This window comes from Rhinoderma darwinii, chromosome 1, assembly GCF_050947455.1.
Source record: "Rhinoderma darwinii isolate aRhiDar2 chromosome 1, aRhiDar2.hap1, whole genome shotgun sequence".
Taxonomy (NCBI): domain Eukaryota; kingdom Metazoa; phylum Chordata; class Amphibia; order Anura; family Rhinodermatidae; genus Rhinoderma; species Rhinoderma darwinii.
The window spans coordinates 235,054,446-235,071,343 of NC_134687.1; the positions used below are offsets into that span (position 1 = coordinate 235,054,446).

Genomic DNA, 16,898 nt, shown 5'->3' on the forward strand with positions numbered 1-16,898 from the left:
GCCGCACAGTGGACGGCGTCAATTTAAAAACGCATAGAACAATGGCGGAATTTCAGTTTTTTTTATAATCCCCCCAAAAAAAGTTAATAAAAGTTAATAAAAAAATTATATGTACCCAAAAATGGTGCTATTAAAAAGTACAACTAATCCCGCAAAAAACAAGTCCTCATACAGCTATGTAGACTAAAAAATAAAAATGTTATAGCTCTTTGAATGCGACTATAGAAAAACAAATAAAATAGCTTGGTCAATAGGGCCTAAAATGGGCTGGTCACTAAGGGGTTAACGAGACATTAATTCATATTTAATTTAATACCAGTGTACCTACCACATTCTGATGCCATCTGCTTGTTTCACCACAGAAACTTGGGTTTTATTTCACAAATTGCTTCACTGCACACAGACAACCCCCGAGCAGGAAGGCAATTACTACATTCGAGTAAGGAAGGGGTTAACCGAGCTAGTCACAAGATTGGACGAGGGGCGGGACTAAGTGGTAAACAGGCTCAGCCTTCAGCGCGCTCCTGATTGGTGGATAATCTGCCAATCTTCCGGGTAGTGGGCTGAGTTGTCACTGACTGGTCCGTGGGCAGGTAGGGGAATTACAACCCGGAATTTAACGTGCTGTAGTAAACCGGGCTGGAGATGATCGGTGACAGCGGGAGGGGCTTCTAATCGCATCACAGTATAAATATATTCTAAGTGCAGGGACCGCCATGGCAGGCTCCGGATGATCATGGCATCGGACTGAGTGAGGAGCATGTGTGGTACCACGCACCAGATGCCATAGTGTTGTCACCGAGAGTTCTGATCGAAGCATGGCAGACAGCGCGCCCAACGTGCACCTATGCCAGAAGCTCAGCTATGCCACCGGGCATTACCTGAATGATCTCTGCGCTTCCATGTGGTTCACCTATTTCTTAGTCTATTTCCACTCAGTGCTGGGATTTGACTCGTTTTCCGCCGGTCTCCTCCTGTTGGTTGGTCAGTTAGCTGATGGCATCTGTACCCCACTTGTTGGGTATGAATCGGATCGACACTCTGGCATTCGGTCTTATGGGCGTAGGAAATCCTGGCATCTAATCGGTAGGTCTGGGGAATATCACAAGCTGGGTAGTGACTGATGTAAAGGAAGTTGAGCAATAATAAGCGAACGTTCCCAAATAGTTTTGTGAATGGGGAAATGATCGGACTTCAGACAGATGCTAAAAATGTTCCAGATCATGATCATTTGTGTACAATGCAAAAATCGGAAATAATCCATAAAGTTTATTGTATATTAATCTACTGCTCCATAATCCCCATCAGTCTGCCCCAAACGACACAGTCCAGATACAGCCATTTCCATACAAATGATGCTCTTGGTACATGATGATCTTGTTCCTGAAATTCCCAAATGCAAGTATATTATCTAATTGTCACGTATGTAAAAACTTTATTCAGAAGCCCTTTTAATTTTGGAGGAGGTGCACATGGTATCCACCAAGCTCCCACCCTAGTACCTACTATACCTTCCTATAACTGGGCTACTAAGCCTAAAATAAGTAATTCTTGATCACAATCCTCTATATAGAGCAATAATTTTAGGGCAAGATCACACACAGCTTTGATGCCGTTTGTGGCTCGGTTTTTTGAGCCAAACGCAGAAGTGGACAAAAAAAAGAGATGCATCAGTCTTTTCTTTACCTTTTTGGATCCAAATTCCGGAAGCTATGCAAGGTCGGTGCCAGAAGAAGGTGGCTCCAACCACTGTATGGTGTCCGTACTGCAGCTCTGCTCCTATTCAAGCGTATAACAGCCGCTATACAGTGTACGGAGCCATCTGCTTCCCCTGGGCGCTAGTACGGCTGATCAGTGCAGAGTCCAGGTGTCGAGGCCCCCACCGATTATATCCTGGTAACCTATCCTGTGGATAGGTAAGGAGTATAAAAAAAAAAAAAACAGCCCCCGCCCCAACCTGGACAACCCCTTGAATGTGCTACAATTTAAAGTAAAACTCCGGCACCAGGAATGTTTTGCTTGTTGTTTTTTTTGGTCTTGTGTTTTTCACTTTTACATTTTCTCTTTAAATATGTTCGTAAAATTCTGAACGCTCTAACAGTCTGAAAATACTGTGGTACTATAAACCCTGTTTTGAATGTAAAGGCCATGTAAACCTTTTGAAAACGTGTTTTTTTTTTTTTTTTGTTTTGGTGCAAATTTCGAATTACTTTTTATCAAATTATTCTTACTTTTTGAGATACAGCTGCTTTGTATCCTGTATACAGAGCAGCTGTATCTTGCGCTGAGACCTGAATCTGTCAGATCAGCGAGACTGACCGGTTTAGTGTCAGCAAGTCCTGTGTGTCTTCCACGCAGGATCGAGCTGTTATTGATCACATCTAAGTTATGAACTTAGATGTGATGGCTAACAGGTGGATCCTGCGACTGCTGCCACTGAACCAGTCAGTCCTGCTGACCTGACGGATACAGGTTTCAGCGCTAGAGCTGCTTTGTATCCTGTATACAGAGCAGCTGTATCTGAAAAAGTAGAAATAATTTTTAATAAAAATAAATTAGAAAGTTGCAGGAATCACACTAAGGTTACATGCACACGTTGAGTATTTTGCTGTGGAAAATACGCACCAAAACTGCAGGAAAAAAACGCACCCGGAGGTGCGTTTTTTTAATGCGTTTTTTGGTGTGGTTTTTAGGATTTTCATTAGAACTACAGGGATAAAATTCGCAAGCGGAATCGTGAGATAAATTGACATGCTGTGGCTTCAAAAATATGCACCGCAGGTGAATTTACATCCCGCAGAATACCGCAGCGTGGACATGAGATTACCTGGAATCTTAGACTCTGCTGGTACTGTATTACACTGCGGTTTTGCCGCATACGCATACACGCGGCAAAGCCGCACGTAATATGCAACGTGTGCATTGACCCTAATACAGATTTTTATATAAAAAGAAAGTTTTTAAATTTGTACATAGCCTTTATGTGTATGTTTGGGACTTGCTTAGGTGGATTTCTGCAACAAGAGACAAAAAATAAATAAATTACAAACTCCAGCAAATAGTCTCAGGCTCTCAACTGTCCTGTAGACTCTGCCTCCGACGTTGGTTGGTCTTAAAGGGGGTTCTGTAAGAATAAAAGTCTGTTGGTCCTAATTTTCCTCTTGCGTCTCACTGTGATGGGTAAAATGGATTTATCAGATCTGTGTAGATCAATCTCTACCATTATATGTAGTGTTTGTGGTTTTTTTATTCCTTCGAATTTGCGCAGACCTTGCCATTTTTACCAAAAAACAGTAATGCGGAATGGAGTTCTTGACCGGACCCGTCCTCTACTACTTGGATATTTCTCTTCTCATTTCTTTAGTGCACTTTGTCACTTTGGTCAAGGCGATTTAGACGTGACTAACCGACCTGATGTGTAGTGTCTGACTGCGTTGTAATATGTAACGCCAAAACCACTAGAAAGCGGCTAAAGAGGACATGTGGTTTTGTAAGGAGGGAGACATGTGAAAGCTTTAAAGGCAGTTATCTACCATCGGTTATGCAATAATAGGAGGAAGACGTTGAATAATTATATTGGTGTAACCATTATGAAACCAGTGGTCACAAGTTTACGCTACTCAGACACAAGTTTTACATAATCTCTACCAAGCATCTGCTGCAGTAAAACATTTTAGAAGCCCCCTTGTGACCATATTCTCAGAAGGAAGCTAAAAAACATCAAGGACTTCAGCCGCCACTGCTGGATGTCCAAGTCCGCGTCTCAAATGCTATTGTGTTTGAAATAAATGCTTGCGGAGAATAAGGCGATGTTCATACGTGGCAGATTTGTTGCAGAAATTTTTGCGACAAAATCTGTTCCATACATCTGAATGGGGTTGTTTCTGCAACAGGTTCATGGATTTCTGTAAGTTCCATTCTGATAAATGGAACACTTGCAGAAATTTCTGCAACAAATCGAATATACCCCAAACGAAATTAGTTTCATAAATTATTGTACATTTAATAATTTTTTTTTTTTTTATATAGCACATGTATAATCTGCATAGAAGCTTTCCAAGTCTGATTGTAGTGTGCTGCGCTATTTCAGTGAAAAAAAAAAACTTAAACCTAGCTGAACGGACACAACTGAAACCAAAAAATACCAACGAAATCAACGCTATTGCAAACGGAAACGATACTTTTAGTCTTTCCGTTCATCTGTTTCTCTGACGGAACAGATGAACGGAAAGCCCAAATGGAAGGCAAACGCTGAACAGTCCCTTATGTTTGTTTTTCAGTTCTCGTTTTGGCTTCCAAACACTAATGTAACATACTGATCAAAAAACTGCTGTGTGAAAGAGGCCTTAGGCCGGGTTCCCACATAGCGAAAACGCTGCAGAATTTCAGCAGCTGAATTCTGTGCGGAAATTCTGCAGCGTTTACAGTAGCTGCATAGTATAGCATTTAGAAGATCTCGTGCCCGTGCTGTGGGATAAAAAACGCAGGGTAAACGTTAATAAATGGACCTGCGGTGCAGAATTTAAATCCGCAGCATGTTAGTTTATGCTGCCTTTTGTTTGTTTTCTGTTGCGCGTTTTCCCTCATTGAATTGAATAGGGATGAAAAACCCACAACAAAGTTAAGTGTTGTGACTTTTGCATCGGAATCGCTTCTTCCCCAGTCTGGTCTCCTGGGATGATGTTTCAGCCCATGTGACCACTGCAGCCAATCACAAGCTGCAGCGGTCACGTGGCCTGGGTCATCTTAGGAGGCCTGACTATGCACAGCGCCCAAGCGCTGCTGTCCGTAGCGGATATTCCGCCCGAAAAACCGCACCACAATGTGGTTCGGTTTTATGGACAGAATGTACTGCGGGTTCATGGTCATATATGCTGTTATTTTTACAGCGTATCTGACCCGTTGGAAACCGGCCTTATACTGTACTTCTTTTTTTTATTATTTTTTTATTTTTTTTCTGGATCAACTATTGTTTTGCTCCAACTGCCACAAAAGCTGCAGGTGATTCCAGCTTGAGGCCCCATGCACACGACCGTAAAAATCGTCCGTAATTGCGGACCCGTTCACTTCTATTGTCCACGGACACTTTCCCGTTTATTTACGGGAAGGTGTCCGGGCCGTAGAAGTGTACCGCAAAAGATAGGACACGTACTATCTTTTTGCATTTTATGGGCCGTGCGCCCATGCTTTCTATGGGAGCACGGGCCATGAATGCTGGCGGCCTGCCGTGCCCGCAATCGCGGCCCGTGATTACGGGCACGTGCATGTAGCCTAATAAGTGCTCATTCACACTTCCATATTTCTTATCTGTATTCTGTATTTTATATTGAAATAAATGGTGCCAATACATTTAAATGGTTTTATTCACGTTTTTAAACACTCATTTCTCTTATCGGCATGTTTTGGGTTTTTTCTATACGCAGCATGTTCCAAAGGATCCGTATTGGTACCGTCTTTAGCCCATAAAAATCGATGGGCTGAAGTTAAAAAAAAAAAATGCATGCCTGTTTTTCAATAGTTCAGTGCGTATTTGTTCCATTTGTTTACATCTGTATTTTTTCACCATTAGGCCTCATTTACACGAGCGTGATATACGTCTGTGCAACGCACGTGATTTTCATGCGTGTCGTACAGACCTATGTTAGTCTATAGGGCCGTGCAGACAGTCCGTGACTTTTGCGCAACGTGAGTCCGTTGCGTAAAACTCACATGTCCTATATTTCTGCGTTGTTCGCGCATCACGCACCCATTGAAGTCAATGGGTGCGTGAAAATCACGCGCACCACACGGAAGCACTTCCGTGGGTCGAGCGTGATTCGCGCAACAGCTGTCAAACTATGAATGTAAACGGAAAAGCACCACGTGCTTTTCTGTTTACAAACATCCAAACGGAGTGTCAAAGATGCCGGCTGCGCGAAAATCACGCAGCCGCGCATCATATGGGGCTGACACATGGAGTTAAGTGCCTTTTGCACACGCAAAACAAAGCATTTTTTGCGTGCGCAAAACGCACACGCTCGTGTAAATGAGCCCTAACAATAACTAAATACATTTATTTATTTTTTTTAATCCTTTTTTAAGAAAAAAAAACGAAACCAATATGGCTGAAAAATGGACAATTTATAACAAAATACGAGACGGGAACTGAATAAAATGTAACAAAATGTAACAAATTGTATGAAAAAACAGATTCGTAAAAGGGTTATGGCGATTGTTGTAAGGACTTATTGGCTTTTTTTTTTTTTTTAAATTGTGGCGTGAGTACGCTTTTTTTTTTTTTTTTTTTTTTTTTTTTTTAGTGTGGTATGAGTCGTGTGGCATTTTGATAAACTTGCCTTTCTGGTGGTTTTAAATTCGATTTTGTTTTTTGTTCCCCCATAGAAGTCGGAAACATCACAAAACTGAAAAATGGGCATGCTATGTTTTCATTGTCCTGTAAACAATGTGTTTTCATCCTTACATTGTGAATGAGACTACAATAATTTCTCCACCCCAGAAAAATCTTTAAACCGACTCTCCAGGAATCCCCCTCGTTGAATCACTTGATAATCTTCACTGGTGGGATGGTAATCTATACTTTATAATCATACTGCCCTTGCTGCGATAGAAATAATCTCTGCATGCCCTGACTTCCTGGTGAGCTTGTGATGGACTTTTTTTTTAAATTTATTTTTTATATAAACTGCAACCAATTTGAAGAGGCAGAACTGCAGTGTGAGGGAGAGGTGTGTCTCAGACTACCGCCGACTCCCTGTACGCAGTTTATCTAAGACGTAACTCTTTAAACATGTGCACTTGGATCAGCCGATCTTGCATGTTTTTTATTCAAGGGGGCCAGACACCAGACAGTGCTTATCTCCAACGGGAGCAAAGGATTGGGCATTAACCGTAAATCCTGTTTGGTTTCTTTTTTTTACTAGATGACATACTGTACTTCAGAAGTCAGCAAGTTCAGCTGACCTACAATGCTTTAAAGGGAAAGTGTCCTGATTTTTTTATTTTTTATTATATTGCTTTTAATAAAATATAAACAAAAAATTTATTAGTGTTGTGACTTTTTACTGTGTTCTTACTTTTACTTCTCTGGGGGCTAGCATTTTTTTTCATCTGTCGATTAACGACAGATACAGAGATGGAATACGGCACATACAACCCCATAGAGAATGCGAACGGGAGCCGTTCCATTCTCAGAAGCGTACGCCGTCTATGTGGGAACAGCGCATGCGCCGCTCCCACACAGACCAAAACGAAGCTCGGTCGTAGAGCGATATCCGGCGCCATTTTCATGTGGACCGGAAGCCGCTGCCGGACAGTAAGATGATGACTTCCGGCCATATGTTCAACTAAGCGAAGGCGCAAGGAGGGTAGACCAGCGGCGGCAGCAGGAGCAGGTTTGTGTACGTGATGTGTGTATTCTGTTCGTGTGATACGGTCTGCTGAGCCCTGTATCTAACCCTCCTACACTGTGCAGTCGCTCAGAAAATGGCGGCACACAGTGTCAAACCCCTCCTTCTCCTGGCACTAGCCAGAAGAAGGGAGGGGGGATTGTGTGAGGACACTAGAGGGGAGTGTGTCCACCCCAAATTTGCAGCATAAATCAATGAGATTACTTTACCACAGTGACCATGCTGCAATTTTGGGAACTGCTCCCTCTAGTGACCAGCACATGGAAATGTTATAAATTAGAATCTAATTTATAATATTTCCTGACTTGTGAAAATATTAAAACAATGTGTAAGCACTCAAATACTAATTGTTAAACTGAAAAAAAATAAACATTTCTAGCGACACATTCCCTTTAAAGTCCTACGGTTTACACTACTAGACCTTCCCAGTATACACCCACAACACAGAAGCAAGCTGTTCTGGGGATTAGAAGGCCTTATCAGATGCCGTAAGGCTGCTTACGTGCTTTCGTTTTTAGCTTATTGTAAGCATCTAGGAAATGAAGCCTGACAATCCATGTTGGCATGAGGTAATAATGGAGTAAATGTCCCAGAAGCCCTAACCATTTCTTCCAATACTTTGATTTGAAGCCAAGATGAAAACTAGAATGGAATCCTTTATTTTTAATGTTTGGCTTTATGCGCTTGCTATAGTCCCCTCTAACAATACTAACCTTTGACTAGTGCTTTCCTGTTAAATATCTAACCGTAGGATGTATTTTTGCTGCTTCAGCAAGTTAGTCGGATGTTTTCATGTTCTGCAGGTTTTTTTTTTGGTTTTTTTCCCTGTGTTACACGAACACCCATAAAAATGTAGTGGTAGAAGTTCCTCGGTTTTTTTTTTTTTTTTCTTCTATTATAGAATTGTCACGAGACAACTGAAAACGGAATTGTTGTTTTATATTTGTATTATGTTACAAAGAATCACTTCTGCTCTACAGTTCCTACATTTTGATGGAGCCCTTGTCAAGTTATTGAAAACTGTGCAGTTTTAAGGACACATACCATATGAAAATGTGTGAAAAAAAACAACAAATAAACAAGTCCTTGACGAAGCGTGGGATCATGCGAAACGGCCGTAGACCTGTAAGGGTGATTTGCCGAACATCAATATTGTCCCCTTCTGTGCCTGCTGTCTGTGGGGATGTGGTTTGTGTGCCAATCATCTGTTTCCCGATGTCTGTCCCCTCTGTGTCTTGTCTGGTGTGGGTGGACTGAAAGTTTGAGGAGCTATTGGGAGGCAGTCTCTGGAGCCAGTGGCAGTTGGTGAGGTGCCATTTTGAAGTGAGGAGTTCCTGGTAACAGTGAGGGAGTAATCTCTGAGTGAAATTGGCTTTTCCCTGGCAGCACCATTAATTTCTTGCTCCATATAGTGTGTGGGAGTCCTTTACAACAAGATATAGACACACGTTGTGCTGCCGCTGCATAAAAGTGTCCTTCCTCTTGGTGTTAAGGGGCAGTATACTGCAAAATCTCAGTCAGATTTCCTGTGGGGCCTACAAGTAGATTCAGGTCGGACTCCCGTGCGGTTGACTTACCTGACCTACGTTGCACACCGCTTCCTCTGTTTAAGTGCCTGGAAGAGTGCATAAGATGTCAAATGAAAAGTTGAAGCAATCTCGTATGTGCATATCTGTATTCTTAGAAGGCCCCTGTTACAGGCCAATCTTCTCCACATACTATAGAACATGATCATTGTAATAAAGAAATTTTTGTAGTATCGTCAAATATGTTTACATGCTTATATGCGGTTCTGGTCGCTGAGCACCCTGTTGGCATATATATGCAGCTGAATTAGTTATCCAGAGGGATGGCCGTGGAGAAACTTGGTACATGTGCAGTGTCTTTTACCCCTAACCCGTGTCACCACTCCTGGAGAGGACTTCCTATTTGCTGGACAGGAAACCTGAGAAGATAGAAGTGGACGCACCCAGTTTAGGTTTCCTGTCCTCTGGATGGGATAGCCTGGGAATAGCAAAAGGAGTTCCAGTAACGAAGGACACACTTAGGGCTGCAGACCCCCATGATGCGCTTGCCTACTGATGGGGCTTCTCCGGCTGCATAAGTCTTGAGAGCAGCAGATAGTCCGGGGCTGGCCTCCCTCCTCTCCCAGGCGGTGCTTCTCTTGTCTGAGATGGCAGGTTGGACCGTGTTCTGACATCCTCTGCTGGGGGTTTTCTTCCCCTAGCGCCATGGCTGTTGCACCTGCAGGCAGGTTGCTCAGCCAGAGCGTTTGGTGCGGTGTACGGGAAACAGGAATCCTATTTCAGGTCCCTTCCGCTTCACGGTATTTGTCCCTTCCGGTGATTCTGCACATCTAGGAAGCCTCTAACCTGGTGACCCTAGTGGGAGGAGGGGCTTAGGAACGCATGAGGCCTACCCCAGCCAGTCCTCTGCCTATTTAGGAGGGAAATCAACATGGGTCCTGGTACTGCAATACCAAGATGTCGATTCCAGCAGTGGATGCAACAGGGCACATAGAACGTTTAGAGGCCACCAGATCCTCCAGTCCGGTATATCTTTAAGGAGGCATTTCTTCTCTCCAGATGGTAAGACAAAATTCTTTATCTATTTGTTATGTGTTTCAGGGTGTTAGAAGGGCCTAGGGAGGCGGTGGCTAAAACTCGTAACAGAATGTGCAATGTGTAAAAAAAAAAAAAAAAGTTGCCTACATCTTACACCTATGCCAGCTGTGTTTGAATACTATCATGGCAGAAGAATCTTCTTGCCTAGCCTCTAGCATTAAAAAGATTGAAGTTAAGAGTTCTATAAAACACCTTAAAAATAGTGATTTTTCCAAGTACCTCCTCTGGGAAACAAAGATATTTTTTTATTTTTATTTTTATTTTTCATCACAAAAAAGTGTCTTGCTTAATCAAGAGAATGGAAAAACCTGACAATTGTTTTTTTGTACCAAAAATCTTTCAATGGAAATATCTGTTTGAAGAGGAAGTCTCCAGACTGGGCTAAAGCCCCCAGAATAGATGCTCCACAGGATATGTTCGATAAATGCCGGTCCCACCTCTGGGACCCACACCTATCGCTAGAACTGGGCCCCCTAAACACCGTTCTACTGCTCTGTTGTGGCTGAAGCATGGGCGTTCCGACCATGAGTTACGGAAACCGCGTATATCACTGAGCTACACGGTTTCAGTAACTCCCATAGTAGTGAATGTCCGTTACAGAAGCAGTGTAGCACACGAGCTACGCTGTTTCCATAACTACCATTCAGTTCTATGGGACTTACGGAAACAGCATGGCTCAGCGAGCTACACTGTTTCTGTAATCAATGGTCAGACATCACACGCTTCAGCCACAACACCAAGCAGTAGAACGGGGTTTAGGGGACCCCATTCCAGAGATAGGTGCGGGTCCCAGAGATGGGACCTGCATCTATCTGACATTTTGACATTTTCTTACAAAATCGGTTTTTCTGTGTCCATAACGACCTAGACGATAAAAATATCACGTTCTTTATCCTGTGCAGTGAATGCCATAAAATACCAGAATTGCTTATTTTTGGTGACCTCGCCTCCAAAAATGTAATAAAGATTTAACAATGCAGCATGTACCCCAAAATTATACCAATAAAAACGGCTCGATCACCGGAAAATAGTCATGGCTCTCAGAATATGGCAACACAATTTTTTTTTTTTTTATGCTAACTACTTTTACACACTGAAAAACATACTTTGAGTTAGTAAGATTATGGCAATACCAAAGAATTAACCTGTCCTTTTTATACCGTATGATGAATGCCATATAAACAAAATCTCAAACTATTGCGGAATTGCGTTTTTTTTTTGTTTTTCTATTCCCTGCCCCCAATTTTTTTTACCCTTTTTCAGTACATTATATGTATTGCAAAATGAACCATGGAACCATATTGATGTGAAATGATGGTATAGACTAATTTATAAACCTACAGTTTATAGTGTAGAACCCAACGTCACCATTTGCTGGACCCTGTAGAAGCAGCGGAGATAATGACGTTTTGGGTTGCATATCAGTCTAGTAAAGAAGTCAAAGATTAGGCAAGACTGGAGCACTAATATTTTGTTCAATACCCTGATTTACCACACAGCTATGTTTTGGGCCTGACTGACCTTTTTGGCAAATTCCAGATGGGCTGATGCACGGTGGGCTGGTTGTCTGCCCCCCACAGTTAGAATTAACCTGTTCTCGCCGCAGCCACTCTTGGACCAAATGAGAGCCTCATTTTTAAAATCTGACGTGTTACTATATGTGATAACTTTGTCAGGATTTGATTTGACACCAAGTTGCATTGAGCTATAGTACCAGTATAGTGGAACGCCCGAAAAATTACCCCATTTTGTAAACTAGATCCCTCAAGGAATTCATCTAGAAGTGGCATCAAGATGCTCACTACACAAGTGTTTTGCAACCAGCATGTACCACCGTAGACACACACCCCATAAATTGTTAAGCGGGTTCTCCAGAATACAGTAATACCCCATATGTGGTCATAAATTGCAGTTTGGGCACACTGCCGGGCTCTGTTGGACCGCGATTTGGCTTTTGAAGCGCTGATTTTGTTTGGTGTTTTTACTGGTATTTCAGCTTATAATGTGGGGGTATATGTAAGCTGGGTGGAGTACATCAGGGTATATGTAAGCTGTGCGGAGTACCTCAGGGTATATGTAAGCTGGGTGGAGTACATCAGGGTATATGTAAACTGGGTGGAGTACATCAGGGTATATGTAAGCTGGGCGGAGTACATCAGGGTATATGTAGGCTGTGCGGAGTACATCAGGTTATATGTAAGCTGGGCGGAGTACATCAGGGTTTATATAAGCTGGGCAGAGTACATCAGGGTATATGTAAGCTGTGTGGAGTACATCAGGGCATAATAGGATGTAATAATGGGGTGAATGAATAATCCATGGATTGGTGTGGTACGCTTTGATCCAATCCTTTATCCACAGGCCGGGTTTATTGGTTATAATATAAAAAATATCTGCGTTCCAGTGTTGCCTAATCTTTGACTTCTTCACTAGCCCTATAAGCCGCACAAGGCCCTAAAGTGTCCTCTCCGCTGCATCTACAGGGTTCACGTGTGGGGTCCAGCAAATGACGATTTGGGGTATTTAGTGAAAAACTACTGGACCTAAAAAATTAGTCTGGTCCTTTTTTTTTATTTAGCATCATTTTGCATCATTGCGTTTTGAGTCATAACGTGTTATTTTTCCGTTGACGGAGCTGTGTGAGGGCTTTTGTGGAACGAGCTGTATTTTTATTTATTTTTTTGGTTCCATTTTGGGGTACATGTGTTTTTTGTTTTTTGTTTTTTCAACTATTCAGTTTTTGGGGAGATGAGGAAACAAAAAAACAAAACACAATTCTAGCACTTTTGTTTGTTTTTTAGTGTTCACTGTGCAGTATAAACATGTCAAATTTATATAGATTTTTTTTTTTTTTAAGTTTCACTACGTCCCCACAATAAAAATATAAATTTCTAAAAAAAAATCATGTAGTGTCGCCATTTTCTGACAGCTATAACTTTTTGTAGACCCATTTATTGTATCCAACTTTAGTTTTTTCAATGGGAAGAGGGTCATATGACACATCAAACTTATCGAGAATTTCACAAGAAAAACAATGGTGTGCTTGGTTTTAACGTTACTTTATTCTTTCATGAGTTATTTACAAGTTTCTGATAAAGATAGTGGGGCCATTCTTAATCTATGGAAACCTCAAGGACACGGGATATCTGAAATTGCTACATGATTATGTTTCCCTCTTTATGCACTGAAGCTGGCACGTTCCCTGAGTTTTTCCAGCAAGATGGTGCACCACCACATTATGGGTGTCAGGTCCGAGCATTCCTGGATGAACCGTTTCCTCGAAAGTGGATTGGTCGTCGTGGGCCTGTTGAATGGCCCCCTAGGTCTCCCGATCTGACCCCCTTAGACTTTTATCTTTGGGGTCATCTGAAGGCAATTGTCTATGCTGTGAAGATACGAGATCTGCAGTAACTGAAACTACGGATTCTGGAACCCTGTGCTAGCATTTCTTCTGCGGTGTTGCTATCAGTGTGTGAAGAGTGGGAGATGAGGGTTGCATTGACAATCCAACACAATGGGCAGCACTTTGAACACATTTTATAAGTGGTCAGAAACGTGTAAATAACTCATGAAAGAATAAAGTAACGTTAAAACCAAGCACACCATTGTTTTTCTTGTGAAATTCTCGATAAGTTTGATGTTACATGACCCTCTTCCCATTGAAAAAACTAAAGTTGGATACAAAATGGCCGACTTCAAAATGGCCGCCATGGTCAACACCCAGCTTGAATAGTTTCCCCCCTCCCATATACTAATGTGCCACAAACAGGAAGTTAATATCACCAACCATTCCCATTTTATTTAGGTGTATCCATATAAATGGCCCACCCTGTATATATAATTTTTTTTTCTAATTAGAAAGGACTTGATCAGGGAAACAGGATTGTTTGTTTGTTTTTAGTAGTTAACTTTTTATTTTGTTTAATATTTATTTATTTTTACTTTTTTTTACACTTGCCTTTGGACTTGAAGGTCTGATCGTCTGATCTCCTGTACAATACAATACACTGCACTACTTATGTAGTGCAGTGTATTGTAACTGTCATTCTTCAGCTGACAGCCTATTAGGTCCTGCCTTGGGCAGGACCTAATAGACTTCCGTACCTGGAAAACCAGGAAGCCCAGCAACTGCTTCCTGGTTGCCATAGCAACAATCGCCACCCACTATCTCTCACGGTGAGGTACAGAGGGAGCCCCCTCCCTTTGTCAACCACTTCAATGCAGCGGCCGCCATTGACAGCCGCGTTGAAGGGGGTTAAACGGCAGCGATCGGCAGTAACTACAATCTCTGCCGTTGCAGCGTGATATCGGCTGTGTATTACAGCTGACAGCTGCTGATGAAGGGCGCACCGCTCCTGTGCTCGCTTCATCTACAGGGCGTGACTGTACGCCCTATTGCGGGAATGCACTGTAAATCAGGACGTACAGTAATAGCGGGAAGAGGTTAAAGGGGTTATCCGTGATCAAGAAAAAACAGGCCAGTTGGGGGGCTGGCATGCAATAATAAAAGAATTACTTAACTTTTAAATTGTGCTACACCGCTTCGTTGATCCCTCGCCGATGTTTGTTTACCGAGCTGTTTCAACATACATAACCACTACTGTCAATCACTGGCTCAGCAGTGGCTGCAGCAGTTTTGTGGGTTGACATGACGTCTTCATTGCAGCTCAGTAAGCAAAGACCGGCATCCCTATTGATTATAGCTACGGACTGATAAGGAAATCTTAAACAAACTCTTGTCTCACGGTGAAATTAAACTAAAGCTTTATTAAGGAAGAAAAGTTACAATAATGAGATGAAGTAAGAAAAATAAGACATGGCCATTGAGGTCCTCTCGAGTTTAGACAGAAGACTTAAAGGTTCAATTTTAGATTAACCTTTTAAAGGTCTTTTCTCGCGAAGTGCCATCAAGGAACCACCTTACAAGTTATTTCCCAACAAGAATTGCGTACGTATAACACATCGTTCTTATTTACAAGTTTATGTTCGAACATCAAGGTAATCTACAGCAGCCTCAAATATTATCTCTGTATGACCTCCACCGCTATTCCTCAAAGGAGGGAGAAGCCGTAGACATAATTGATAAAGATTCCCTCTTTGTCTTACTATACTAAGACCCCATGACATTCCAGAGAGCGAGAGAGAGGGACGTAAGATGTGTTTTGTTTGTGTGTGTGTGTATGTATATATATATCATGCTGGAAACTGATTATTAGAAAAAGCTATACTGATTATATTTTATCAACCCCCCCCCCCCCTTTTTATTACATAAACCACTTTATTAGCATAACTGTAATGCTGCTTTTATGAGGCTTTACTACTGTGATGACAAATGCACAATGCGACGTACAAAACCAGAATAAAAACAATTATCACAACTATTGGTTTAACCCCTTAGTGACCAACAATACCCCTTAGTGACAAACTAAGTTTACTTGAATCGCGGCCGTTTAACCCGTTAAATGCCGCCGTCAATAGCGACCGCGGCATTTAACTTGTTTACAGAGGGAGTGAGCTCCCTCTGTCACCCGTCGGCGGCCCGCAAATGCAATCGCAGGTCTCCGATGGGGTGTCATGGCAGTCGGGGGCTTGATAAAAGCCCCCAGGTCTGCCCTGTACATATGCCTGTTAGGATGCGCCGGAGGCACGTCCTAACAGATTGCCTGTCAGATTTACACTGACGGGCAATAATGCTCTGGTATACGAAGTATACCAAAGCATTATAGCAGCGATCTGAAGATCGCACAGTAAAGTCCCCTAGTGGGACTAGTGAAATAAATAATAAATGTGAAATAAAGATTAATAATAAAAATAACAGTAAAAAAAATCCATTTTTTTCCATAAAAAGTGGTTTTAGTTAGTAAAAGTGTAAAAAATAAATAAAAGTACACATATATGGTATCGCCACGACCGTAATGACTCCATTAATAAAGTTAATATGTAATTTAAACCGCATGGTGAACACCGTAAAAAAAAACCTGCAAAAAACAATGGCGAAATTGCAATTTTTTTCCATTGCCCCCCAAAAAAGTCAAATTACAATACGTTGTATTGGCTCAGGCTCTGCCTCCCTGGTGGCTCTGTGCATCTCCGTGATGGAGTTGATCAGTTCCCCGTCTGGGGAACCAAAAGAGGGGAGTTGATCAATTTGATAAGTCTTTGGTTTAAGTTTATTGGCACTTACAGTGAAGGAAATAGGTATTTGATCCCTTGCTGATTTTGTAAGTTTGCCCACTGTAAAAACATGAACAGTCTAGAATTTTTAGGCTAGGTTAATTTTACCAGTGAGAGATAGATTATATAAAAAACAGAAAATCACATAGTCAAAATTATATATATTTATTTGCATTGTGCACAGAGAAATAAGTATTTGATCCCCTACCAACCATTAAGAGTTAAGCCTCCTCCAGACCAGTTACACGCTCCAAATCAACTTGGTGCCTGCATTAAAGACAGCTGTCTTACATGGTCCCCTGTATAAAAGACTCCTGTCCACAGACTCAATTAATCAGTCTGACTCTAACCTCTACAACATGGGCAAGACCAAAGAGCTTTCTAAGGATGTCAGGGACAAGGTCATAGACCTGCACAAGGCTGGAATGGGCTACAAAACCATAAGTAAGACGCTGGGTGAGAAGGAGACAACTGTTGGTGCAATGGTAAGAAAATGGAAGACATACAAAATGACTGTCAATCGACATCGATCTGGGGCTCCATGCAAAATCTCACCTCGTGGGGTATCCTTGATCCAGAGGAAGGTGAGAGCTCAGCCGAAAACTACACGGGGGGAACTTGTTAATGATCTCAAGGCAGCTGGGACCACAGTCACCAAGAAAACCATTGGTAACACATTACGCCGTAATGGATT

At 42.0% G+C, this 16,898-nt stretch overlaps 1 protein-coding gene across 1 annotated transcript in view; it reads left to right on the forward strand.

The window, feature by feature from the left end:
• The first annotated feature begins 566 nt into the window (after positions 1-566).
• Positions 567-16,898, forward strand: part of MFSD12 (major facilitator superfamily domain containing 12) — an 85,747-nt gene continuing 69,415 nt past the window's right edge. Inside the window, exon 1 of the mRNA XM_075849968.1 lies at positions 567-1,086. Coding sequence (XP_075706083.1) covers positions 819-1,086 — 268 coding nt within the window. The 5' untranslated portion in view covers positions 567-818. The remainder of the gene's footprint in view (positions 1,087-16,898) is intronic.